This window comes from Tetrahymena thermophila (genome assembly GCF_000189635.1).
Source record: "Tetrahymena thermophila SB210 genomic scaffold scf_8254527, whole genome shotgun sequence".
Classification (NCBI taxonomy): Eukaryota; Ciliophora; class Oligohymenophorea; order Hymenostomatida; family Tetrahymenidae; genus Tetrahymena; species Tetrahymena thermophila.
Genome location: NW_002476301.1, coordinates 455,491 through 482,403, shown reverse-complemented (window position 1 = coordinate 482,403; position 26,913 = coordinate 455,491). Strand labels below are relative to the sequence as shown.

General features: G+C 22.9%; 8 protein-coding genes across 8 annotated transcripts; 3 read left to right on the top strand and 5 right to left on the bottom strand. All coding sequences in view use genetic code 6, as the record gives it.

Annotated features, from left to right (window-relative positions):
* Positions 1 to 713: 713 nt before the first annotated feature.
* Positions 714 to 6,467, top strand: TTHERM_00487050 (kinase domain protein; the record flags this gene model as incomplete). Its single annotated transcript, XM_001032917.2, has 4 exons — positions 714 to 801; positions 995 to 1,255; positions 1,350 to 5,980; positions 6,042 to 6,467. Exons 2-4 carry the CDS (start codon positions 1,030 to 1,032, stop codon positions 6,465 to 6,467), a joined length of 5,283 nt encoding a protein of 1,760 aa, XP_001032917.2. The 5' UTR covers positions 714 to 801; positions 995 to 1,029.
* Positions 6,468 to 7,597: 1,130 nt separating this feature from the next.
* TTHERM_000487049 (kinase domain protein/aurora kinase) lies at positions 7,598 to 8,724 on the top strand (the record flags this gene model as incomplete). The annotated part of the gene is made up of 4 exons (XM_012799069.1): positions 7,598 to 7,607; positions 7,656 to 7,760; positions 7,812 to 7,936; positions 8,062 to 8,724. The coding sequence occupies 4 exons, from the start codon at positions 7,598 to 7,600 to the stop codon at positions 8,722 to 8,724; spliced, it is 903 nt and encodes a 300-aa protein (XP_012654523.1).
* A 1,038-nt stretch (positions 8,725 to 9,762) lies between these two features.
* On the top strand, positions 9,763 to 10,595 carry TTHERM_00487040 (tetratricopeptide repeat protein; the record flags this gene model as incomplete). Its single annotated transcript, XM_001032916.2, has 2 exons — positions 9,763 to 9,797; positions 9,851 to 10,595. The coding sequence occupies 2 exons, from the start codon at positions 9,763 to 9,765 to the stop codon at positions 10,593 to 10,595; spliced, it is 780 nt and encodes a 259-aa protein (XP_001032916.2).
* A 542-nt stretch (positions 10,596 to 11,137) lies between these two features.
* On the bottom strand, positions 11,138 to 12,569 carry TTHERM_00487030 (thymidine kinase; the record flags this gene model as incomplete). The annotated part of the gene is made up of 4 exons (XM_001032915.3): positions 11,138 to 11,512; positions 11,787 to 11,867; positions 11,956 to 12,058; positions 12,136 to 12,569. The coding sequence occupies 4 exons, from the start codon at positions 12,567 to 12,569 to the stop codon at positions 11,138 to 11,140; spliced, it is 993 nt and encodes a 330-aa protein (XP_001032915.2).
* Positions 12,570 to 13,642: 1,073 nt separating this feature from the next.
* On the bottom strand, positions 13,643 to 17,185 carry TTHERM_00487020 (prolyl-tRNA synthetase protein, putative). Its single transcript, XM_001032914.3, has 7 exons — positions 16,690 to 17,185; positions 16,057 to 16,434; positions 15,435 to 15,745; positions 14,941 to 15,313; positions 14,427 to 14,881; positions 14,255 to 14,324; positions 13,643 to 14,194 (listed from the first exon to the last, which is right to left on the bottom strand). The coding sequence occupies exons 1-7, from the start codon at positions 17,170 to 17,172 to the stop codon at positions 14,063 to 14,065; spliced, it is 2,202 nt and encodes a 733-aa protein (XP_001032914.2). The 5' UTR covers positions 17,173 to 17,185; the 3' UTR covers positions 13,643 to 14,062.
* A 1,320-nt stretch (positions 17,186 to 18,505) lies between these two features.
* Positions 18,506 to 20,572, bottom strand: TTHERM_00487010 (hypothetical protein; the record flags this gene model as incomplete). The annotated part of the gene is made up of 6 exons (XM_001032913.2): positions 20,350 to 20,572; positions 19,988 to 20,290; positions 19,697 to 19,935; positions 19,431 to 19,646; positions 19,032 to 19,374; positions 18,506 to 18,981 (listed from the first exon to the last, which is right to left on the bottom strand). Exons 1-6 carry the CDS (start codon positions 20,489 to 20,491, stop codon positions 18,506 to 18,508), a joined length of 1,719 nt encoding a protein of 572 aa, XP_001032913.2. The 5' UTR covers positions 20,492 to 20,572.
* A 1,464-nt stretch (positions 20,573 to 22,036) lies between these two features.
* TTHERM_00487000 (hypothetical protein) lies at positions 22,037 to 23,164 on the bottom strand (the record flags this gene model as incomplete). Its single annotated transcript, XM_001032912.2, has 1 exon — positions 22,037 to 23,164. The coding sequence occupies one exon, from the start codon at positions 23,162 to 23,164 to the stop codon at positions 22,037 to 22,039; it is 1,128 nt and encodes a 375-aa protein (XP_001032912.2).
* A 1,680-nt stretch (positions 23,165 to 24,844) lies between these two features.
* On the bottom strand, positions 24,845 to 26,499 carry TTHERM_000486999 (transmembrane protein, putative; the record flags this gene model as incomplete). Its single annotated transcript, XM_012799068.1, has 5 exons — positions 24,845 to 24,941; positions 25,003 to 25,141; positions 25,228 to 25,294; positions 25,917 to 26,245; positions 26,331 to 26,499. The coding sequence occupies 5 exons, from the start codon at positions 26,497 to 26,499 to the stop codon at positions 24,845 to 24,847; spliced, it is 801 nt and encodes a 266-aa protein (XP_012654522.1).
* Between the last annotated feature and the right edge of the window lie 414 nt (positions 26,500 to 26,913).

Genomic DNA, 26,913 nt, shown 5'->3' with positions numbered 1-26,913 from the left:
TTTACATTTTATTAATCTAAATTAAATTACCTCTAAAAGAAATTTAGTTTAGAAAATAAATTTAAAAAAGCAAAATAAGAATGCAAATCCTTAAAATAAAATTGAGTAAACGATTTCTGGCATATTTTGATTTTAAGCCTCTAAAATATAAATGAATTTTATACTTTTTTACTGATTAAATAAATAATTATGTACATCGCTATGAGTGATTTAGGTAATTAAGCAATTTTAGAATAATTTCAGTCAAAATTTACTGGAGATATACTTGCTTCTGCATACTTTTTTATATATTATTATTTTTGAAGTACTAATGAAATATTGATGGCTATAATATAAACAATTGCAAGACTTTTATCTAATTTTATATGAATGGAATTATATATAAAGTTTTTGAGACAAATGAAAATTAAATAAGACAGTTTGTGATCAATAGTAAATATATATATGTCGAAGATTTTATGATTGCTTGGTTTTGAAAAGATAAACTGATAGAGATCATGTATGAAAGAATGTATGTATTATACATGCATGAATATATGTTTGTATTAGTTAATAAATAAATTAAAGGAAGAAAGAAATAATGATTGATCAATTAATTAATTAACAAACAAATCTCTTAATATTGATGCAATATTATCAAATTACACATTGAGAGTGAATAAGAGTAAAGAAAAAGAAGAATAAAAAATTTATAAAGATAATATAATAATTATTTATATTACTTCCCTTTACTTTAGATAAATAAAGAAAGAGATTACTTGCTTACTACTACAAAGAAGTGTATACTTAGAAGTAGATTTAGTAATGATTTGAATTTGATTTAGTTTATAAGTTACTTAATTACTTTTTTACTTGTTTGATTTCTTTAAGTTATATTATAAACTTAAGTTTTTCCCATTTCATTTTCAGCTGTATTTCTTTGTTTTTTATCAGCTTATTTTTAGCATATTTGCTAATTCAAAATAATTATTTATTTATTTTTATAATCATAAAGGATATTCTAAATATTTCTATTCAAGACCAACTAAAATGTATATGTAGCATCTATAGCCTCAGTCATAAAATTATGTTTCTGAGGAATCAAAAAGAATTATTGATAAAATTTAGACATTAAGGAGTAGTAATTAGCATTTCAAGAGTTCTAGCGATGTAAAGTACTAAAATAGCAATTATACAGATAATTAAACTATATAATCCAAACCTATAATAAATGAATTTTAAGGATAATAAGCTTCTACGTTATAAGCAGCAATGAGTAAGTTTATTTATTTATTTTCAAGGAATATTGAACTTTCAAAATTAGTATTTTATGATTAACTATATATTCATTGTATTTAAATTAATAATAGAGAAGCAAGCATAAGGTATCCAATAAAAAGCCAACACTAATTCAAATAACTAGTTATACTAAATTACAGGAACACAAACCGCATAAAAGAACTATCTTTAAGTAGGAAAGATTGATCTCGATGCAATATTATCTGCTAACAAGAAATAAAGTTAATTAGCATAAACATAAAATTAATATCAACCTTAAGGAATTGTAACTTAGAGAGAAGTAAACAAAAGATAAACACTTCCTCCAGATCGTAGATCATTTTAAGATCAATTTAATACAACACCATAATAGTGCACAAATAATAGTAATATAGCATATAATTAACCATAGTAGCATACTTTAAAACAAGCAGCAACTCAAGTCAGCAACATAAATGCTACCTAATCATAGAGCTCAATTTCTAAAGTAGGATCTAATGGTTTAATTAATTAAAGCTAAAATGCTATTTATTAATAATAACCTTCAATAAATATTATACAAACATCAAATTTTTAAAATAATTCATCATAACAATTAGATGATCTAGACAAATATAAAAAATAAATGTAATAAAAGATTGTATCAACTACTCCAAGTAAATAATTGCTGCACTCTTACTAAAACTAAAGTCATATGAATATAAATACTCCAAAGGGCAATAATAGATCATAAAACAGCTCTGAAGCTAATATTTTATATTTTAAGGGAAACATAAGTTCACATGATTTAGCATCGAATCAGTAAAGCCGCATATAATCAGATTCATAGCTTAACTTGCATCCTTCTCCAATGAAATAATAAAATTCTTAATAAAACAAATTTGTAAACAATGACAGTAGCTAATAAATAACATAAAACCAGAACTAGGCTTTCAAAAATTTAATCTAAAATCCTGATTAATAAAATTTTATGAATATTTCTTCATTTAAATATTAAAAACCACCAGTAAGCTCAGATAGTATAACTAATAATGAAGTAAAAAAGTAGTAATAATAATAATAATAACAGTAATAGTTGCAGCAGTCTTAGTAGTAGCAGAATAATTAATAATTTAGTGGTTAAAACTTGCTTAATGTTAAGAATATACAATTTTAATATATCGATCAAAGTTTAAATGTCAGTAAAAACAACTCTAACACAGGAAGCATTCATTAAAATATACCTAATTCCCCTCAATCAGCAGGAATTCATGGTATAAGCAAAGTTCCTCAAACTAGTGCTACTTAGACTTAACAATATTTTTCTTAAACTAATTCACAAAATCCTTCTATCTAGAATTCTATGACATTTAATTAAAGCAGCAGTAACAATTATCCAAATGAAAAGACCCATTCAACAAACATAAATACTATAAATTCAAAAACTTAATCAATCGATGACATTCTTAAGCATCTTAAAAGTAAAGAAATAAGTAAAGTGTAAACAATACCTTAAAGAATATTTAATTAAACTGCTCAAGGTATCCCTAGTAGAAGCTACTAATTAAATCAAATACCAAACTATAATTCAAATACAGTAACTGGTCATAAAGACTAATAAGTTGAGAATAAAAACGAATTGCCACTTAATAACCCAACACAAATTGCTTCTCTTAACTAGATTGCACAAAACGAGAAAAAAACTGAAGCAAAACCTGTTGTTATGAGATAAAATTCTGATAAACTACAGAATGCTCTCACAAACCGCGCTGATCTTTTTTAAGTTACTCCATAAATGAATAATTTATAAAATCAGTAAAATTTAAATACAAGCTGTTTCAATAACATTGTGAACAACAGTAATACAATCTACAATGATTACTTTTTTAATAAAATGAATCGTAATACTAATGAAACATAAAAAGCTACTATCAGTAATACCACTAATGTTTCTGATATAGGATAACATAAAAATAACTAAACAAATGGAATTTAATACACACAATAAAATACAAATTAAATTACAAAAGAAACACCAACACTAACAAGCAATAAGCTATCTAACTCAATAGACCAAAATAATTATTCTATTCAATCCCAAAAGTATATGTATGGATCTTCAAATATAAACAACAGAATATTACCAAATGCCAATTTTACAGTTTCTCACACATATGATAAAAATATAAATTCGTTGGTTAATTAAAGCATAAATAACACTTCCTTAATTACAAGCACAAATAATAATTTGATTAATTCTATTCCTTAAAACTAAGCAGTTAATTTGTCATATTTCTCTACTTTAAATAATTCAATAAATTTCAATAATAATATTTAAAATCAAAATCCTTCATCCTTTTAATTTAATAACTTAAGCCATGCTAATTTAGATTCTTCGATATCACCTATTAAGAAAGTTTAAGCTAACTTCAACGATCAGGAAAAAAAGTAAGCAGACTCATTTCCTATTTAACAATAATCTATTGATAACAGCTAAAACTAATTTCAGTCAAACATCAGCAGTTATTATAATAGTCCTAATTTACAATATGCTCATCCAACAGTAAGATAAAATGATTTATCAAGTAATAGCATACTTTCTAGCATTAATTATGCAGTAACTACAGCAAGTGGTTTAACAACTAATAGAACAAACAACAACTTACCTTCAGCATCAATTTCTGTTACTTCGACAGTCAAACCCATTAATTAAAGTTAAACATAAGCAATTAATGAAGGAGATTAATAAAAGTAATAAACAAAAGATAATTAATTGTAATAATCAAATTTATCAACAAAAAGAAATTCTGAAATAAGCTATCAGAAAGCCTTGGATGAAATTAAGCCTTCTGAGTAAGTAGAAAAAATTCTTGATGAAATTAGAAGAAAGAATTCATCTGGAATTAGCATAGATAAGCAATAGTAATAGTAGACATAATCATAGTAGCAACTACAAACAAGAAGTAGCTATGAAGAGTCATAATTAAAAAATTCTCCCCAAATAAATGGTGCTACTTAAGCTTAATAGACAAAATAACCTAATTCAAATTTATTGTAGTCAATTTAGAATTTAAATCTAGATGTTAAAGGTATTTTACAAAACACAATAAGCAAAAATATTTCTACAGTTTCAAGTTAGTATTAACAACTTTTATATAGAGGTAATGCAGGAACTAATAATGAATTTACAACAAATAATAACAATAGTAATAGCAATATTAGCAGTTAATAAAATTAGCAAAGTGTGGTTGACAAAATCTTATAAGAAATCAAAAGAAATGATATGAAAAAACACTTATAATCGGTATTAACTGTGAATTCATAAGTGAACACTAGCAACAATATCACGAATAATAATATCAATAATGCTAATAGTAATGCAAATGGAACTTTAAATTATAATGACTTTTCATTGAACACCTAATCTTCCTCTATATCACCTTACATCTTAAATAAAACAGATACTAGTAATATCTATAATTTAACCAGTTAAAAGAATGATTAAGATAATATCTTTAGAAGTTAAAACATACTTGAATACTCGTCTAATATATAAATAAATAGCCAAAACCTTGTAAGCTCAAGTGCAGTTGCATAGATGCCTGTAAAATCTGATTAAAAACTTTAATTAGCTGAAATATAAAAAGACAATACATAAAATAATACAAATGAATCAAGAAAGGCTTTAGAAAATGAATTAGACGAACTAAAAGCAAAATATGGAGAACGAAAGCATAGACTTTCATCTTTTTCTAACAAAAAAGACAGACACCATTTAGACATACCTAACAATGTGGAAGACTCTGATGATGAAGGAAAAGATAGTATAGGTTCTCATGAAAGCTTCATTGAAGAGAGAGAATCCATACAAAAGTTCTCTACAAACTGCTCTTAGCTGACAACTGAACCATTGAGATAAACTAAAATGTTAATTTTAAATAGTATAATTTCAAAAGATTCATTTAAAAAGGATGATTTAAGTGCTTCTAAATAACCTGTATTTTCATCTCTTAGTTTTTCGTAAAACTAAGCAGATATGCAAAACCACACACCTGCAAATAAAACTAATGAACACCAAATTATACAACTATAAGCAGCAACTTAAGATTAAAATAACCAAGCTATAAATGAATTCAACAGTTCATCTAAACCATCTTCAAAAGTACCAACTCTCATCTCTTTCAGCCCATCTCTTAATTAAATTCCTTCAAAAAATGACATCATTACTGAAGAATAATCTAAATAAAATGAAGTTAATTCAAAAGTATAAAGCGAAACCCAAATAAATTAAGTTTAAAATAACATATAACCAAATACTTAGTATGGAGAAAAGGACTTCTATTTTGTTAAGAAGCTTGGAAAGGGTAAACATTCTGAAGTATTTTTAGCTTAAGATAAAAAAACTGGATTCTTATTTGCAGTAAAGTAGATTCATAAAGAAGACATGATATCTATGGGTATGGAAGAGTAATTCAGTAATGAAATAAAGATTTAAATGTCTCTTAACCATCCTAACATTATACGTTTGTATGGTTTTTATCAAGATGAATACTACTTTTATCTTTTAATGGAATACGCTCCTGGTGGTGAAATATATCGTTATTAGAAAACTCTACCTGATGGACGCTTCACAGAAACAGAAGCAGCATTCTATTTATATCAGTTAGCCAACGCACTTCGTTACTTACATAGCAGAAACGTCATTCATAGAGATATTAAGCCAGAAAATCTTTTAATTTCAAATGTAATTATTTTTATAAGTGATTATAACATAGGTTTTTAATTTTAATTCTAATTTATAATAGGGAGTTGTTAAATTAGCTGATTTTGGTTATAGTAGAGTATGCGATTTCAAGTCAACTAGAAGTACTTTTTGTGGTACTTTGGATTATTTGAGTCCATAAGTAGTTAAAGGACAAGAATATAACCACGACGTAGATGTTTGGGCTTTCGGTGTAATGTGTTATGAATTCCTTCAAGGAATAGCACCATTTTATGAAAAATCAAAAGATGATACACTTGATAAGATATAATCAGGAAAATACTCATTTATAAAACCCATAAGTGAAGAGGCTAAGACTTTAATATAAGTGCTGCTAGATTCAGAGTCAAAAAATAGAGTTTCAATCAATGATGTATGCCGCTGCTCGTGGTTAATTTAAAATGCTGAAACTTATAAGTAAGAGTAAGGACCAATAAGTTAGTAAGAACTAAATAACATTTTTAAATGAAATTTAAGAGAAAATAATAAACTTAATCTTATAAAACAAAATAAAATATTTTTTCATAATTTTTTACTAATTTCAAAAACAAATATAATTATGATCTAATTCATAACTAATATAACTGATGAATAATAAAATATCATTGAAGCTATTATATTTAAACACAAAATTAATATTTAAAGGTCATAATAACCTAAATAATAATAAAATTGATCCAATTAAAATATTTTCTTTGATATCTTTATATTAAAAGTTTTCCAAATAAATCTTAAATATAATTATTATTTTGACTTAATTAAGGTGTAATTAATTTTAAGAAAATTAATTATTTATTTATTTAGCGAGTGATAGAATGATTTAATTAATGGCTATCTCAAATATTATTTAATATTACTTGCCTTTAATTTTAAATAAAACACCTAAATAGTTTTGTATTTTATATTAATTGTAATATATTTATATACATCTCTCTATCTAACTATATTAATTAATTACTATTTTTCACATTAACTCTTCAAATATATTTTATTTATATCAATATCAATTAAATGTAGAAAAATGAATATTTTTATTTTTTAATTCTTCATTTTTAATTATTTTTATTTAAAATTAGTTTAAGTTATATTCCTTAATATAAACATTCTTCTTTAGCACATTTACAAAATTAAAATCTTTATTTTTAAAAAACTCTTAATAAAAGTCCTATTTAAGAAGATTTTTAATACAAGTATGAATAGTTATTATTTTTTTAATAAAAATTTTATATGTAAATAAAATTTGCTTAATAATTTGATGAATTGAGTTAATAATTTTAACACACGCATTTTAGAATGTTTAAAAAAAAAAAAATTTTAGACATTAATAATATATTTTTTTTTAATTATTCATCCATTTTTTATATTTTAGTTTTAAATCATAATAGGAAGAAGGAAATCTATTTATTTAGATTTTATATATCAATAGAAAAATCTATGATTTGTAAATTGCCATCGTGAAATTTATTTACATAATATATAAATATTTAATGGTAAAAATAAAACAAGAAATAAATCAATTATTAGGTTACAAAATTAAATAAATTTTAAATTAAATTAAATTTTTTATAAAAAGAAAAAGTGAAAAAACAAATCTTAAGAATGAGTGAAAGTAAGTAAAATCTTTATAAATTTAATAATTATATGTTTTTAAAAACAGAAATATATCGAGTTTTAGCTTGGATTTAGCTATTCTTATTCTTTTATGCAGTTCCTGATTTAATTAAGTACTTTTGGAAAGACATTTAGAGCTTATTCCCTTCTGGTAAATTTATTTTAGCTAAAAATTTGGTTAATGATTTAATTTCTATAATAGTTAAATACATGTTTGCAGTTGGTCTTATATTAATAAATAGCATTACATATTATGGAGGATCCTTAATATTTATGTGCATTTATAAGGGTGAGTTTAAGTTTTTTGAATAATACAAAATCATCAAAGTAATTATTTTATCATATTAAATATATTTAAAAAACTTTTTATTTTTTTTTTCTTGTTTCTTAATTTTTTTTAATTAAATTGCGCAATTTATACGTCATTTATACTTTTAATTTGTTTAATCAAGAATAAAAAGTGGCCTTGGAATGAAGACTATGAAAGTTGGTTGAAAATTCGTAATAAGACAATCTTGAATTCAATTTTGAATATATTTGTTGTAGGTTTAGGTCTTTTAATAATTGATCTGCAAATAAATGAAGTAGAAACAAGCTTTTCTTAAGAGGAATTTCCTTCTAAGTTAAAAAACTTAAAAGATTTTTTCATACTTTTATTTTTCCACGACTTTTGCTTTTACTGGTCTCATAGATTTTTCCATCAAAAGTTTATATATCCTTATATACATAAAATTCATCATCAATACTATCAAAATGTGTGTATTGCTGGTTAGTATTTCCATCCTTTAGAATTTATAATTACAATTCTATTACCTACATTTATTTTGGTAAAATACCTTGGAAGCTATTTGCATTTTTCCACTCTATGTATGTGGATATTTGTGATGGGTGTAAATGCAGTTGAAGAGCATAGTGGATATGACTTTCCTTGGAGCCCATTTAACATATCCGATTTTAACGTATCAGCTTAATTCCACGACTTTCATCATTCACATAATGTAGGAACATATGGAGCTTAATTCAACTTTTATGATAAATTATTTAAAACTGATACAGAATTCAAATAGTTTATGGAAAGCTAACAAGTTAAATAAATAGATAAAAAAACTAGTTGAATGGATAAATTCTGACATTTTATTAATTCATGTTAGTAAATTTATATAAATTTGTTTCTCAAGTTAAACAACATTAGATATAATTATTTAATTTTCTCTTCTATAAATTTATTATAATTATTAAAATTATTATTTTAATATATATATAGTACTCTAAGGTACTGCCCATTTCAAGGCTACATATACGAATTATAACAAGTTATATTATTTAATAGTTTTAAGTTTCATTTATATTTTTTTAATTATTTTCAAATAACTATTTTTATTACTTCAAAATAATTAGTAAAATTTTTATTACTTCACAAAATTTATAAAAGAGAAGCCTTCTTCTTGCTTTTTATTGCAACATTCAGCTTATATTTTACATCATCTACAAATATCCTATCTAAAATTAAAGTACTTTCACCAATTACTATTTATTTTATTAGTATTTATTTAAAGATATGAATTTTTAAGTTTTTGATAAGCATTTTATAAAAATTTTCTTTTTCTTTAAAATCTTTGATGAAAATTCACTTAAATTTTAAATTTATATCATAAATATTACTAATGATTGAGTATTTCATAGAATGTTTGTTAACTTTGAGATTTATTTTACATTTAAATTTCACTATTAATTTGATATTTGTTTTTTGGATTTTCATATTGTTAATAATTTCATCTATGAATTCCTTTATTTATATTTGTTCTCCAAAAATATCTATTTTATATATTATAATAATTAAAAATGTTTAATATCCAAACTTATTTGATCATAAAAATTACTTATAAAAATGTTCAGGTTACTTAAATATATGAATTCATTTTTTCTATTTTATTTAATATAAATATTTTTTTAAATTAGCTTTAAAATATTCATTCATTCATTCCTTCATTATATTTTGACAAAAAAGTATTATTGGAATTATCTAAACTGATTGTAATACTAATTTGTGATAACTTTTTGTAAGTAAAATATCTGAGATTGATAAAGCTGGCTAAAAATATTTAACTCTTTTAAAAAGATTTTGCAAATAAAAATATAGAGACATACAATAAATGGGTAATAATCCTTAAAAACCAGACAGATTAAAGTAATTATCATTCTTATAAACACTCATTTTTAATTTAAAATTTGATTTTTTAGGTAGATATAAGGATATTAAGTTAATGTTTCTGATGAAGAATAATCAGAAAAACATTACTAAACAGGAAATTAATTTCTTTAAAACGAAGATTATGATAAAGCAAAAGAATTTTTTTAGTAGTCTTTGAGATATAATCCTAAAAATGTAAAGGTTTTAACAGCTTTATGCCAGTAATATAGAAGGGATAATAAAATTTATGATGCATTTTAATGTGTGTTAAATAAAACATTGATTGAAAATGGTTTTGAAGATTAAATTGATGATAAAAGAGCTCACTAGTTAAGCAGGATAGTAAGCTTAGCTACTGATTTTAACAATGACGACTCAGAGTAATTGAAAGTTCAACCCCAAAAACAGTTGGATTTTGCCAAAAAATATTTTATATTAAACAAAGCTTTAATAGAAATACTACCAATAATGAAGGATGATTTTGAGAATATTATTTAGCAAATGAATATAAATAATAATAAATTTGAGCTTATGTTTTTTATAGAGTAATATAAGGAAAGATTTGGATAATTATTACATGAAAAAGAGCTTCTTCTAATTGATTTATATAATCTATACGGATTTCATTAAAAGTTATTAAATTTATATCTGAATTAGTTAAAATAGTAACCTAATGATAAATAAGTACTAGAAAAAATAATTCAATGTTATGAATAGCTAAAAAACAAATAAAAAGTAAATGAATATAAATCTCAACTTCAAAAAATGTCAGAATAAACTAACTCAACTCAATGAAAATTATAATTTCAATATAATTAATAAGTCAAAAATGTAAAAAATATAAGCAAAAAAAGCTGTAAAATATCTAAAAAAATGATAAAGTATAGTAAAGATAATTTAAAAATTAATATATTAATTAAAATTCTTTTTTGTTACATTTTAATTTATCCAAAAATTTTACAAAAATTGATATATTTATTAAAAAAAAATATTTTTTTAATCTAATTTTGTGAAATAAAAAATCAAGAATTTATTGATGGTGTTATGATGAAATCAAGTGGATGTATTATTTGTTTTTAAATTTTAAATTAGAGTGAAAAAATTTCTAATTTTTTTATGAATTTTTTGGTTGAAGTTGATTTTGATTTTGATAAGTAAAGAATTATAAAGAGTGGATAGATAGAATATATATAGGACACAAAATTTTGCAAACAAAATTATATTATAAATAAATTGATAGTTATTATAATCAATTATTTGTTGTATTATAAGTTATTTTTTATAGTTATTATTTCTGAGATTTTAATCAATTTTATACATTTAAACATTTTATTTTTTCAGCTCTTTATCTTTATTTATTCTGCAACTTCTGATATTGTTTCGTTTGTACTATTATTACTTTCTTCATTATCAATATTTTCTCCATTAGGATTTTTAGCAAATTATACTTAATCTTAGCCTTCTTAATAACAGCCTGATGTACCATCTGAACTATTATCTTCCTAATCTAGCTCTTCTTATTTAGATTATTTAGCAAGGAAGCAGGATCTGCAAAGGGGTTCATAAAGATCTTCTCCACCAATCAATTCTATTAAGTTACTTTTAATTTTTCTGCTTGAAAAAGATGAATCTTCTTCGCAACTTGAGCATTTACCTCTCAATTTAATTACTTTTTCAGCAACTGGGATCAAATTCAATACTTAATTAAAAGCCTATTTTTATTATATTTGTTTAAAGGTTAAAAATTATAATAAAGGAGAAACTGATAAATTAATTAATTAATTATTTGATTATATAATAATTAATATTGCTAAAATAAGAGAACAAAGAAGAAGATTCTTGATAGTAATCAAATATCTGTTAATGTTTAAATTTTGAAATAGTTGATGAAAAATAAACTGATTTCTTTCATCCAAAAAGAATTTCTTTGTTTCGATTTCAGCTCAAGATGTCAAAAAATAAATATGTTTAAACTTAGTTTTTTACCTTTCTTTAAAAGGTTGCATCGAGAGCAGCAACTATAACAATTTTACCATCGTTAGCGTATTAATCACATTTATCTGCAATCTATTTTTTTTATTTTTTATGAAAAATATTCGTTATTTAAGATTTTTTGCAAAAATAAATCTGGTATTTAACAAGAAAAAGTATTTACATCTAAAAAGAACTATCCTTCATCAATAGCGATAACGTCGTAGTTTTTATATTATTATTCAATTTCTTTTAATTCAAAGCACTTGACTGCATGGTGTTTCTTACTTTAATTATAATAAAGATTTATCAATAAGGGTAAAACTAAAAACTTAGATTCTAAAAAAAAGCAAAAAGTGCTTACTGTTGGTGAGTTACAATTTCAGCTTCGTCGCTATAACGGTTATCATGTGCGAATCCAACAACGAGTACTTTCTTTTATTCACTCTCGTATTTTAAAATATCATTAAGTAGAGAAGTAGATTTTCCACTAAACATAGGTCCAAAATAGACAGAAATAAATCCTCTAGCCTTATTAGAAATGCTCATTTGTATATACTTTTTTTTTGATGATTAAGTTAATTTTTTTTAATTAATTTTATATGAATAATTATGAAAAACTAATCTTTAAATTAAATATTTTATGCGGGAAAAAATAAAGCTAATAATAATTAGCCATTCTTCTACATATGGTTAGCAACTCAAATAAGGCTTAATAATAGATAGTAACATTAAGATCACCATATTAGCTATCATTAACTATATTTAGATATTTATGATAAGTTATTTTAATTGCATAAATATATATAAAAATGGATGTGCTCTTAAGTTTTCAAGAAATTTTGTGCTAACGGCTCATATTGATTTTAAGATATTGTTAGTTTTATATGATCCCCCTCCTGCCTTTATTTAACATTCAGATATTTAAGAAATTATAAAAATTTTTCGTGCTTCTTTTAGAAATTTTGAATTTCAAGAAAAACTCATATTTTTTTGTAGTGATTCGCTCATAATAGAATAAATTAAATCCTAATTCATGTAAGTTCTTTCAGAGGAATATTGTGTACATTCTTTTAATTTTTCATTAAAATATTGCATTTTGTTAGTTTTGAGTTAAAACTTTTTAGACATAATAAAAAGCTTTGTTTTAGATTATCGTCGATATTAGTAAATTGATATTATATTATTAATATAAAACTAGTACTGACATAATTCGATGGTTTTTATATTTTTTTAAATGTCCCTATCATATGCATTATAAACTTATTTTGAAACTTAAAATCCCTCCTCCTTTGTGTATTTTAAATTTTTTAAATTTATTAACGAGCCGCCAAAATATTTTGGTCAATGTAGGGGATTTTTTCCAACATTAGATTAATATATATATTATATTTAATATAATAAGTTAAGCATTATTATGCGGTGTTCGTCTTCTAAATAATAGAGGCGCCATAAAATAAATATGGAGGCAATGTTTTTAAACAAAATATATGAATATGGAAAGAAACTATATTCACTTTACATAATTTGTAATTGTTATCTTTCTAAATTACTAATTATCTAACAGGTATTTTAATTTTTAGTTAATGTTGTTTTTAAAAATATATTTTTCTATGAAAAAGTAAGTAATTTATTATCTTTTGTCAACTAAAAAAGCGGTAGAATTTCAAATAATTTAGATATTTTGGTTTCAATTTTGAATTATTTTCTAAATTTGAAATCTTAATTTTATAATATCTAAATTATTTGGATAAATGAATGAGCGAATAAATGAAAATTTTATTTTATGTTAGCAATAAAAAATGTGCATTTAATTTTTATGTTTTTTATAAATAATAAATTAAATAGTACCACTCTTTTTTTATTTAAAGCTCTAATCTAAAAGTTTAAAATAAGATTAAAATTAATACTATTAGGTATTTAAAAATATGATAAGTATTAAATTTTAATAAAAATTTTCTTTTAAATAATGGTTTTATTATATGTTAACTTTGATTTAGATCTTGAATTTAAATTTGCATAAATGAAGATAATAATTGTTAAAAATAACTTTAATAATTTTGAAGTAACAGAATAGGTATTTTTCTTAGGTTGTTAAAATAGTATAAATCTTTCAGATTTTAGTGAAAAAAAACTAATTTGTATTGTTGAAATTATCTAATATGAAATATGAATGAAAATAATTTGCTTAATATTATAACAAAACAAAAATAGAGCGAATTTAACTGAATAATTAAATATTTTAAAAAATTGATAAGTTTTTTATATCTTAATCTATGTTTTAATAACGATCAATAAGATCTTCCCCAATAAACTCTCTTAAGAGCAGGCTTTCCGCAAGAGAAACACTTAGTGCCTTCAGCGATAGGTTCTTATTCATTAGGAATGCACAAAGTCTTTGCAGATCCAGATAAACCAGATTCCTATTATTTAAAAATATTTTAATATTTTCTATGATTTTGATTTTATATTTATTTATTTACATTTTCTGTTCCCTTAGATTCAAGAGCTGATCTTTCCTTAACAGCCTTTTCACATGAAATTTCATTGCACCTTTTATTAAAAAAGAAAAATTCAATAAATATTCAAATTTAATTATCAGTTTTCATAAATCGATATGAAATGAAAACTGTATTTATTGTCTTTAATAATTACCAAGGAGTATAGACAATGCAACGAGAGTTAAGAGAAGTCATGAATTCAGCCCAGGTACTAGCAGGCTTAATCTTATCGTTAAACTTTTTCTTGGAGTTAGTTAACATTAAATCTTGTATTTCTTTCAATCTTAACTTAGTAGTTTCAATAATACTTTCGTTAGGAATAGCTTCCTTGTGAGAGTTGACTCTCCAAACTGCTGTAATTTAATTCTTATCCATATCCATTTGACCAATTTCAAATCTTAAAGGAATACCCTTGACTTCCCAATGGTTGAATTTCCAACCAGAAGTATAGTTATCTCTGTCATCAACCTAAACTCTGATACCAGCCTTCTTTAATTCAGCCTTTAATTCATGAGCTTTGTTTAAAACTCTTTCGTTATCAGCTCCGGTTTTAATAATTGGAACGATAACAACTTGAGTGCTAGCAACAAGAGGAGGTAAAACAAGACCCTAATTACAAATTGCATAAATATTAAATGTAAATTTATTAACTTTAAAATAAAAATTACCTTATCATCACCGTGATAAAGAATCATAACACCAATAGTACGAGTAGTAAGACCCCAGGAAGTTTGGTAGGCGTATTATTTCTTTTTTTCACCATCTAAGAAGGAAATATCAAACATCTTTGAGAAGTTTTATCCCAAGTGGTGAGAAGTGGCAGCTTAGACAGCACGACCATTAGCAGGAATGCAAGTTTCAATAGTGGAAGAGAAGTAAGCACCAGGGAATTTTTCATTTTCACTCTTGACACCCTTGATAACAGGAACAGCAAGGAGTTCTTCGTAGACTCTTCTGTATTAATCTTAGATAAGGAAAGTAAATTCAGTGGCTTCAGCATCAGTGGCATGAGCGGTGTGACCTTCTTACCATAAGAATTCTCTAAGAAATAAATAAATTTATATTAATTTTTAATAAAATATTGAATTTAAAAATTAAAACTTTCTATAGATTTTAGAATATTTAATAGTTATTTAAAAGCATTTTAATTTATAATAAATACCTTGTTCTAATGAAAGGAGTAGGATCCTTGAATTCCCAACGGACTACGTTAGTCCATTAGTTTAATTTCAAGGGAAGATCTCTGTGAGACTTGATCCACTTGGAGTAAGCAGGATACATAATTGTTTCTGATGTAGGACGAACTGCAATAGGTTCAGGTAAATCAGTGGAACCACTTCTAGTAACCCAAGCAACTTCAGGTGAGAAACCTTCAACGTGTTCCTTTTCTTTGTTTAAAGCCTTATCAGTGACAAACATAGGGAAATAAGCATTTTGTACATCGAATCCCTTGATGATGTCATCAAAGAATCTCTATTATTATTATTTTTAATTGAAATTTAAATTTAACAAAAAAATAAAAAAAGTTCAAAATTTTCAGATTAGACAAATTAAATCTAAATTTTCTATCAATTTTTTTCGCGTTCTTTTAAAAAGATTTATTTTTTCGCTTACTAACTAACTAATATCTATTTATTTTTGATATATTTTAGATATACTATTAACTAACTTCGCAATAATTTAATTTTTTTATGAAGAACGTTTAGAAATATATAAATAATCTTTTTTATTTTTTTCTGATCTAGCTTTTTTAAATGTAGTAAAAATATTGTAAAATGTATTACCTAAATGATTTCCCAGATGGCATAAGCGTGGGGACGAAGAATGTAGCAACCAGAGATATCATAATATTCGATCATTTCAGATTTAGTGATAACTTGCTTGTACCATTCAGATAAATCTTGATCTTTTTTAACATCAATACCTAATTTAGTATGACCAGCTTCTTCAACTTTAGCAGTTTCCTTCTTTGCTTATTCTGCGAGCTTTTTCTCTTCTTCTTCAGATAAGTCGAGTCTCACGTGAACAAAAGTTCTGCCAATAGCATCGATAAACTTTTAGAATTCAGTTTGCTTGAATTCAACGCAAGCAGAATTATCCATAGGATGGAAAGCCCAATATTCTTCTTTCTTCAAATGTTCATCGATAATTAAAGCTTTAACCTTTTTATTAAAAATACATTTTCATAAGTCTTATGCTAAATTACGTATTCACAATGTGATTTTATTAACACTATTTTCGCTCATTTTAAAAAACTTATTGTATAAGTTTGATATTTTTATTAGGTGTTTGATAATTTATGGGTGCAAATAATATGCTTATTCTCATTCATCTTTTTTTGATCATAATAATTCAAATTTTTAACTTTAAAATGGAAAATTGAGCTTTTGAATTGAAATTAAAGAATTTATCCCTACTAACTTTTCAGTATCATTAACTAAGGCGAAAGGATTAACATGTCCTCTCTTGACCTTCAAAACAGCCTCAAGCTTTTCATCAGCAGCTAAACGCATGTTACCAGGAGCAAGATTGACTTACTTCCATAAAGTTTTTTCAACTTTAGTATCATGCTTAGCTACAACTAAATAATAGTTACCCTTCTTGTCTTGATAGAAGAGATTCTTAATTAAAGGAGCCTTTTCGAGCTTTAAGTATTTATGCATATCTTCAACATTAAAGCAAGGTTCGTGATCGTATCTCTTAAATTCGAAATTAATGCTTTTTAAGTAATCGCAAGTTTCGTCCTTTGTGAGGTATAATTTGCTCTCAGCCATTTTCCTTGAAAAGTGATTAAGATATTTTTAATGAATGCTATAGAAATTTTAATTGTTATTAATATTTTTTAAATAATTATTATTAAATTTTTGAATCCTTACGAATCTGTTTAATATTTTTATCATTTACTTTTTTTAATTTTATTTTTCTTTTAATATCTATTTGATAACTATAAATGTCTTTATTTCTCCCCAATTTATAAATAAATCATACATTCCTGTTTATTTCACGAAAATTCTAGTTATTTAATAGATAAATACTTTATAAATAAAAATGAAAAACCCATAACTGTACTACCTCATTTTTATACGACTACTCATCTATTAGCTTGTAGAAATTTCAATATTTTTAAAATTTAAAAGCTAGCTCTTTCTACTAAACAACAAGGGTCTTTAATAAATTTAATACAATATATCCAATCTATTTTATAATTCGAGTAATATTGACTTTAATTTAGTATTTAAATTAAACTGAAATTAAAATTTATTTATAATAGTTAAAGCATCTATATATATTTAGTACTATTTTATTAATTTCCTCTTAATTTATGATACTTAAAGGATTGATAGATTTAATACATCTTTATCTATTACCTTATTTTAATTATAATTTATATCTATCAAAAAATTTCTACTTGATACGAAAAGTGTCTAATCCTTAATACTAACTTTTAATTTGTCTAAAATCTGAAAAATTAGATTTATAAAAGATGTTTTGTGTAAGATATTAATCGTTTTTATTATATTCTTTTCTAAAATAAGTAAACTCATTTCAAAAAATATTCCATAAAAGTTCTAAAAATAAAAGTTAGACTCTTAGTAATTAATCTGTTTGATATAAAATTATTTTTAAAGTATTAATATTTGATAAATTATACATATATATTTACTTTGTGCAAGTATTACATTTTAATCTTGAAAATTTATAAATCTTTTAGAAAATAAAATAACACTTCAATTTTTATTTGTTCTTAAAAAAAATGATTTATTATGTTTTAAAGTAAATAATTTATTCATTAAATTAAAGTTGAATTATTTAAAAATACATCTAATAAAATTTAATTAAAAAATTAAAGTTGATTAAATTGAAAAAAAAAAATAATTTTTCGTACTTAAATTATTTTTATATTTTTTATTTAAACAAGAAAAGAAATATTAAATGTTAAAAATAATACAGTTTATCACACATCAATATTTTGAATTCTAAAACAAAATTAGAAACAAAAATGCAAACAAATAATTTATTAATCAAATATAAGTTTTTAAATTCTTAATAAGATATAAATAAAATATTTTATTTATTACCAAATATCAAATACAAATTTAAATATGAATATATTATCAAAGCAAATTTTTTAAAACTTCTAATGAATCTTTGAAATTTAATAAAGATTTAATATATAAATAGTTTATTCTTTCATTTTTTAAAATTTTTTTATAGATTTAGCTATTTAGTTTATCAAAGAATAGCTATAAATATTGCTAAAAATAATATTTTTTAAAATAAAATATCTTTAAAAGATTTATTTTAAATATTTTATATGTTAGAGGTATTTTAGCTACTTTAATTATTAGTATTTTCAGTGTCATTTTAAGGTTTATTATTGTTTGTTTAGTTATCATCAGTTGGTTTTGGGTTTATTACTTATATTTAAAAATTTTTTAACAAAGTTTATGGAATACCCAACATAGCAGAATAAAATTATGGTTAAGTTTAAGGATCTTAAGATGGATTTACAGAATATGGAGTTATATTCAAGGTTATAGTTGCTGGTTAAGTCTTACATGCATAAGTAATTGTAAGTACACTACCATTTAAAGAGGATGTAATGCATTATGTACATACTGAACTGATCAACTTATAACCAGGAGCACAAATTAAGCATACACCCTAAGTAGTAAAACCAAATTCATGAAGACAGTTAGGATCTTTTTCTATACGTTTAAATTAATTAATTTATTGAATTTATTATAATTTAAATTACAAGGATTTGACATGGAAGTGTAGCATGATTAAGGCGAAAAAAAAAATATATCATTATCTTACTGCTATTAATACGTTAATCCTTAGCAGGTAATGCAAGTCTGAGAAGAGTTCAATAGTGCATAATTTACTTAACATAATGTGCAGTAGTATTAATTATTTGCTGCATTTTATAAGCAGTTAATACAATAATCACCACATGTTGGTTAATTAGAATTTATTAAAGTTGAAATGCACCTTCCATTTAAATTAGTATATCCGTTTCTGCACTGCATTGTTACAGGATTTAAAGGATTTGTTATTGCATATGGGTCGGTTTGTGAGCAATATTTAAATGATGAACCCTTTTATTTAATGATTCATAATAAAATTAAATTATAAAAAATATAGATATAACTACCGTGACTGTAAATAAGCTATCGTTTTAATTAACACATCCAATTATACTAGTGTAACTACTACAATTTGTACCTATAGGACAGCTTGTACACTAGCTGCTACTGTTTAGATAGTATAAATCTTTACACTCTGTACATTGCTATTTTGTACAAGTGTTACATTGAGAACCAAATTTAGTTTCACAAGAAAAACATTAGTTAACACCCTCAAGATTTACCTAAATTATTAGTTTACTCATTATTTTTTTCCAATATAATAAATACTTACATCCATATAGTAACCTTTAAGGCAAGAATTGCAAGTATAAGAAATATTCTACCCTGATTAAGAAGTAGAACATACACAGCCGTTATAAGGACATTTTATACATCCAGATCCATTAGGATCTAAAACAAAGTTGTCACTACAAGCAGTACATTAACAAGGATTTGAAGGGCTTGTTTAAGTACAATAATTTGCTCCATTTTTAATGCATATTTAACAGCCACCTCCTTAAAGAGTATAATCTAATCAAATAAAATTCATTTTGTTTTGCTATTATTTAAAATATATTAATACTGTTTAAACAAGCTTGGCATTGTATCTAAGATGGATTAGAAGCGCTTGTTAATAAAACTTTGCATCCTGTATTGTTTGGTAAGCTTAAACAAAACCCGTTTAGAAGAGCGTAACCAGGTGAACACTCTTAACAAATCAGAGACTAATTTGTAATATCTGCACTATAGTATTTGCAGGATTAGCCTAATTTATAAGAGGTTATTTTTCTGCATCTTGTTACACTATTTTGATCAGTATATTCTGCATACCCATTTAAATAATCACACTAATATGAAAGGTCATAATAATTAATTCCATTTAAATCTAATATTTTCAAAATAATAATTATAAGATTAAACAATTTTTTTTATTTTTAATCATACTGTACTCACATCTTTAGGTTTAGGCATTGTAATATAGGTTATTTGAACAAGCAAAACCATTTGTAGATAAAGGAGTATATGAAGAGTTGATTATCTAAAAGTTAATAGCTGTAACTACAAAAAAAAACAAAAATTTTAACATTTAGTATTATAGTACTTCTAATTTTGTTGTTTTTTCAATCTAATTTAATAAATTTGTGGAAATCAAATATTGCGAAAAAATTAAAAATCACGTATCATAATAAAGCTCTATCAATTTAATATAGAAAGATTGATTAAAAATACATGTTTGAAGGTTTATACTTGATTTAAATCTGATTGCAGATCCAAGAAAATTAAGAGATTTTAATTATGAGGCTAAAAAATAATTTATATTCAATCATACAAAATAAATTTAATTCGATTTCCAATTTATGCAAAAAATTTGAAAAATTTATCATTTATAACTTAAGAATATAATAATGTAAAATATTTAAATAAATCCTTTCTAAAAAATTTGTATTTTTCTCTTTTTAGATTACACTTATAAAACAATTAAAAATAGAATAGAGAGTATCAATTTAATAAACCCTAATAGATTCTTTTCTTTACCACTTACAAACAAATATAAATTTAGGTGCACACCTATCAAACCCACTAATATTTTATGTTACTTTATAAAATTCTGATATAAAATCTAAAGATGCTTCTCAAATATTACACATAAAATAGATAAGTTCAAAAAAAAAATTATAAAATTTTATCAAATTCTAAATAAATTACTTCCAATAGTATAAAATAATTCTAATAAATTTTATGTAATAAAGAAAGTAAAATAATAGATATCTATCTTAAAAAATCAACTCTATAATTGTTTGTTTGCTAGAGATATATATAATCAACAACTTTTAAAGATAAATGAATTTTTATTTATAGGATTAAATATTTTTTAGTATGAAATACAAAATATAAATTTAAGAATTATTTAATACAACATTCCAAATTAATATTGAGCTTGGAAATATTTTAAAATTTATGTAAATTGATGATTTAAATAAATCATAATCATTCTATTATATGATAATGAAATTTAGTGGATGCATCTTTTTACTAAATAAATACTTAGATAAATATTTTAAATGAATCTAAATTGAAATAAATTACAAAAATAAAGAAAATGAATCAAAATTATTTATCCTTTTAGTAATCTAAATATAAAATATCAATACATCTTCAATATTTTACTTAGGTTAAATTACTATTTGAAAATGAATGGATCAATTTTAAGTGAAACATTATTTGGAATACCAAGTTTTAAAATTATAAAAGAATTTGTTAAAATCTAATTTTTTTATTATCTATCTTTTATTGATGAAGATTATATGTTGGATTCTGTGGTTAAATTTATTAAACAAATTATTTATCAATTTTGGTTGAGTCTTAGGTATTTTTAATATTAGAAAGATTAATTAGGAAAATATCTTAAGATTGAAGAATTACCATAATTTACTAATATAAAGTATATATACATGATGAGAAGAATAAGACATTTTAAAGATAATATGAAATATTTTTGAATTAATCATAATTTAAATATAATTTTTTTTTTTAGTATTTAATTTGTTTACTTGTTTTGTTTATTTAGTTTTGGCTTTTTTGGTATCAAATAATAACTAAATAATTGTTGTAGCTTAAAAAACTAGCTAATTCATACTAGAGGATATGAATTTTCGGTACTACTGCTTTCGTTGTATTGATAGCTTTATTATTAAGAATTAGTATTATTTTAATCCTTTGAGAACTGAAGTGTGGAAGGAGTATATAATTAATTAGATTATTTATTATTTAAGGATTTATTTTCTTCTGAAGATTCTTCTTCATTAGAACCATCTTCTTTTTTAATGATAATTTAATTAATTTAAGTGGGTTGCAATTAGAAATTTTCATCTTCAAGATCAATGAAAATACGGTTAATGAGAATTTGCTTGTTGTAAAACTTCTTCATAAAAGACCAACGTTCAGCACGAGTTTCTTCTAAACGTGAAATCTTCTTTTTTCCATTGGTTTTATTACTTTTATTATTATTTTATTTTTTTAAAGATATTTTAGCAGTTTATTTTTCTTCTTTTTAATATATAGGACTTGTAGATTCACTTGATTAAGATGAATAGCATGAAGGGATACTGTCTAAGTTAGGTTACTCTTTTTTAGTGCAATTTGAGCAAGAAGTGCAGCTTTTTTTAATTTTTTTTACAATAGAAGGAACTTATTTGCTTTATTAGCATTCTTCGTGTTAAGATTGTTACAAACAAAAAGAAGTATTTCTGGTAATTTAATTATTTTGAATTGGTAATCTGTATCCTTCTAAAGATTAATTAGAAATTTAACAATAGGAATCTTACAAAGATGAGTGTTCAATTTTAGGTAAAAAATTTAAATGAGAAAAATCAGAAATATGGGATTGAGTAGATTATAACTATGGTGATGAGGAAATAGGTCTTCTTTATTTGAAAGCCATATCATTTGGGTATACTTAATTCATATTGTTGAAATTAATTGGGATATGATTTATATTTTAATTTTATCCCATTTGTTATTAACCATATAAAATTTAATTAGGGCCTAATCCAGCTGTTTAATAATGATTTGGAATTAATAATTAACTATTTTGAGCTTATTAAAATTTTTGAGCATAAAAATTTAACAGTTATTATTCAGCTTCAATTTATTGAGCCTTGAGAAGTTAAGCCTTGAGGTAGCAGATATAATTGTATTATTCATTTTATTAGGATTGAGAAAGCAAATAATTATTTGAAAATTATTCTTAGTATATCATATTGTTGTTATTATTGTTTAGTTCAAAAATGTTTTGTTAGGATATCATAATCTTAATTTTTTATTTGAAAATATTAAATAATTTATAGAGAGATAATCAATTAATTAATTAATCAATCTTCTTAATTTGATTATTAAGGATTTGTTTGTAAAAGATATTTATTTTAAATTAATTAATTATGCGTTCTACTTAGATTTAATTGTTAATGCTTTTAAGTGCTGATTTTTATAAGATTTTGATAAATTTTTCCCCCCCAATCTTGTCATAATTTTTGATTAGTGCTATTGATCAAACAAAAGTTGCTCCTGATAAATTCAAATAAAGAATATATCAAAAATATTAGAAAAGGGATGATCTAATTTTGTTTGATTTCTAAGTGCTGATTTTATTTACTTTCTTTTTATTTTTATCCACACCTTGTTAGTAATTAAAATTTCTCTCATATAAAAGATTTTGTGAATTTATTCACATTCATTTGTAACAATCTGACTTATTTCTTAAAATTAAAACGCAGTGCATTATAAAAAATTCATAAAATATTCCATTCCCTTATCTAAATAGTAAAATTTACACTTTCTCAAAAGGTAAAACTGATTAATTTCGGTCCTAAAATTTTTATCATTTTTTAAATATTTTTAAATTATCAATAGAATACTACTCCTCTTTTTCGTTATTAGTATCTCTCCATGATTTTCTGCTCCAGTACAACCTAAAAGGACACATTATTTTTTAAAAAATTGCCATATTATTATTATTTTATATTTAGTTTTTGAATATGTACAATAATTCAAGTGTAATTAAATTATTTATTTGTAATATTTTCAAAGTAAATTCTTTCTTATTTTTTTCTATAGGAGAAAAAATTACTTATATTTTCTCTTTTAATTTTAAATATCAAAAATAGTAAAGGGATTCTCTTATTAAAAAAGTATAAATTTAATTTACAAAAAACTTAAACATAATTTAATACAAAAAATTCAATTTCTTTATATTGAATCTTTAAAAGTGTATTAAAGGTATTCTTTTTCTTAATTTAAATACCTATGCATACTTAAGTTTAAGTAAAAAGTATTTTCATTTTAAATTATTTTATCATAGAAATAGCAAAGGAGATTTTTTATTTTTTAAAAGTTGCTTAAAAGAAAAATAAAATTATATTTTAATAATTTATGAAAATCATTGATTATTTTATAAAAAATCTAATTTTGATTATTTTTTTCTTTAAAATTAAGAATCCAAATTATCATCAAAACCCAATTAAGGATTAATAATATTAAATTCACAATTATTGAATATTTGCTTTTGTTTTACAAATTTAATAATAAATTCTTAAACATTCCAAAATTAATTAAGCTAAAATAAGTGAAAAATAAAACAAGATATTCTTTTTTACATAAACAATTAACCAAATATAAATTATATAAACAAATTTTATAAACTTAAGTCTTTAAATTATAAAAAACTATATTAAATATATATTTTAAATATTAAATTTTGAATTTTAAAAATAAAAATTTATTTAAAATTAAGGTAAAAATTATAAAACAGAAAAATGGAATACAATTAATTAATTAATCAATCAAAAATGCCTGACCAGGAAAAGAATCAAACAGAAGTTATCAGAATCTTATATCAAACAATACTTGTCCCCTGATTAGTGTCTTTTTTTTAAAACTTGCTTCATCGGGGAAGTAATAAAAGTTAGAGAAGCAGGTGTGATAAGAATTTAGAGTACACATAAGCTATCACCCTTAAGAAAAATATCATTATATTAAACCTATAATAAAACATATTATGAAATTTAAATTTCTACATAATTTGTAAATATTTTAAGTTACTCGTTTATATAACTTAGAATAATTTCTAATGAAAGCCCAACGATAGATATGATAGAAAAATAATATAGAAGATTATATGACTTTTTAAGACTGGCCAGAAATCCGATCAGGTAGTAAACTGATAAATACAGTATATTGGCTTTTAATTATTAAAATAAAATTTTTATTTAAATAACTTTAAAAATGGAAATAGCCATATAAAATCAACAATAAAGTAAGAATTACTATAAAATAGAAACAGGAATATGCTTTCTATTTAGCTCACCTCCAATTTGTCATAAACTACCTACAACTAGCATTTTAAAAAATAAATAAAATTTTTTTTTTCAATTAATATAAAAGAATTTTTAAAGTAAAATTGAATTTTCAATTTTTTATAGATCAAATTTCTTTATCGTCATCTAATCATTAAATATTTATAAAGTTAAATGGATAGAATAATTTCTTCTTTTTATCTATAGTTATATTGGGTTGCTTATTTATTGAGTATTAGCTTATATTTTGCTTTTTTTCATATAATGTTTTCATTTTATCAATCAAAAAATGTTTTACTTTTCAAATTAACGTTGAATAAAAAAATTTTTTTCTCATAGTTTTTCACTCACGAATTGCCAAAATTTTGAAAATCTTTTACAAATAATAGTTCTCTAATTAGCTTATTTTCTCAATTTAAAAAAAATAAAACATTTTTTTGTTTGGTGGATGAATTAATTTATTTTTGGTTCTTCTAAAGGATGGGTATTTACTATCTTAAAATAACTCATAATTATTAAATACTTTTCTTTGTTCAATAGTTAATATTTGCAAAAATCATTTTACTGGATTGGTAAAGTTTAAATTTTATTATTGATTTTCTCTATAATTTTTTCTTAATTTTTATCATATAAATACAGTGAATGTTTAAAACTAATTACTTCTTTTATAGTCTTTTCTCTAAATTTATAAGTCAAATATTAAAAAACGCCTTCAACTATAAGTTAGACTATAAGAAAGAGTAGAAAACAAATGTTGTGTCTGATGTACAAGTCAATGAATTAATCTACAAATTGAGGTAGTGACCCTAATGGGATAAAGAACGGGTGAGCAGGAGAAGAATATAGTGGAAGGAGTACTTAATTTTAAGGCAAAGACATAAGACTTAATTAAGATGTATCTTAAGATAAATTATCATCTTAATCACCATTAATCCCATAATTAAGATTATCCTTTATCTTTTTATAATCAGATGCTTAAACTGGTTTCACTATTATTACGCATAATTGATTTTAAATATCGAATTTGTAGTTCAAAATACTTCTTTCAAGAATCAATTTAATCTAAAAATTTACTTAATTGCAAAGTTCCGTCTGGATTTTGCAATAATCCTCCTTTTGATTTTGAAATGAATGATAATGACTATCTATCAGAATAAATCATTGAAGAATCTGACTTTTAATCTTCTTGAGCATTAATTTCTACTTACTAATTAAGGACGAAGTTACCTTCTTCTCTATTCATTACAATAATTGCAATGTAGAATAAGTAGATATTATTTTTTATACTTTAGTATCCTTATGCTTTTTCAGATTTTAATACTGATAAGTAGTGTAAATACAAAATAGGCTAAATATTCTTTTAATATTAAATTAATATTAATGATTGATTTTGGCATATTATTCAATATTTTTCATAAAATTGTAAGTTTCTTGAATTTTAAAATCGCTTTATCAATAATGGTGTTAAAAACGCATAGTTTTTCAATAATTTTTTTCTAAAAAATATTATTTGAAAACATTTTAGCTAAGAGATCTTCAATATGATATTATTGATTTTTAAGCTAATAAAATATTTCATATTAATTTAGTCATTTTGAATATGAAATTCAATTTAAATATTTAATTTTTCATTTTAAACATTTTTAAATCATAAGTA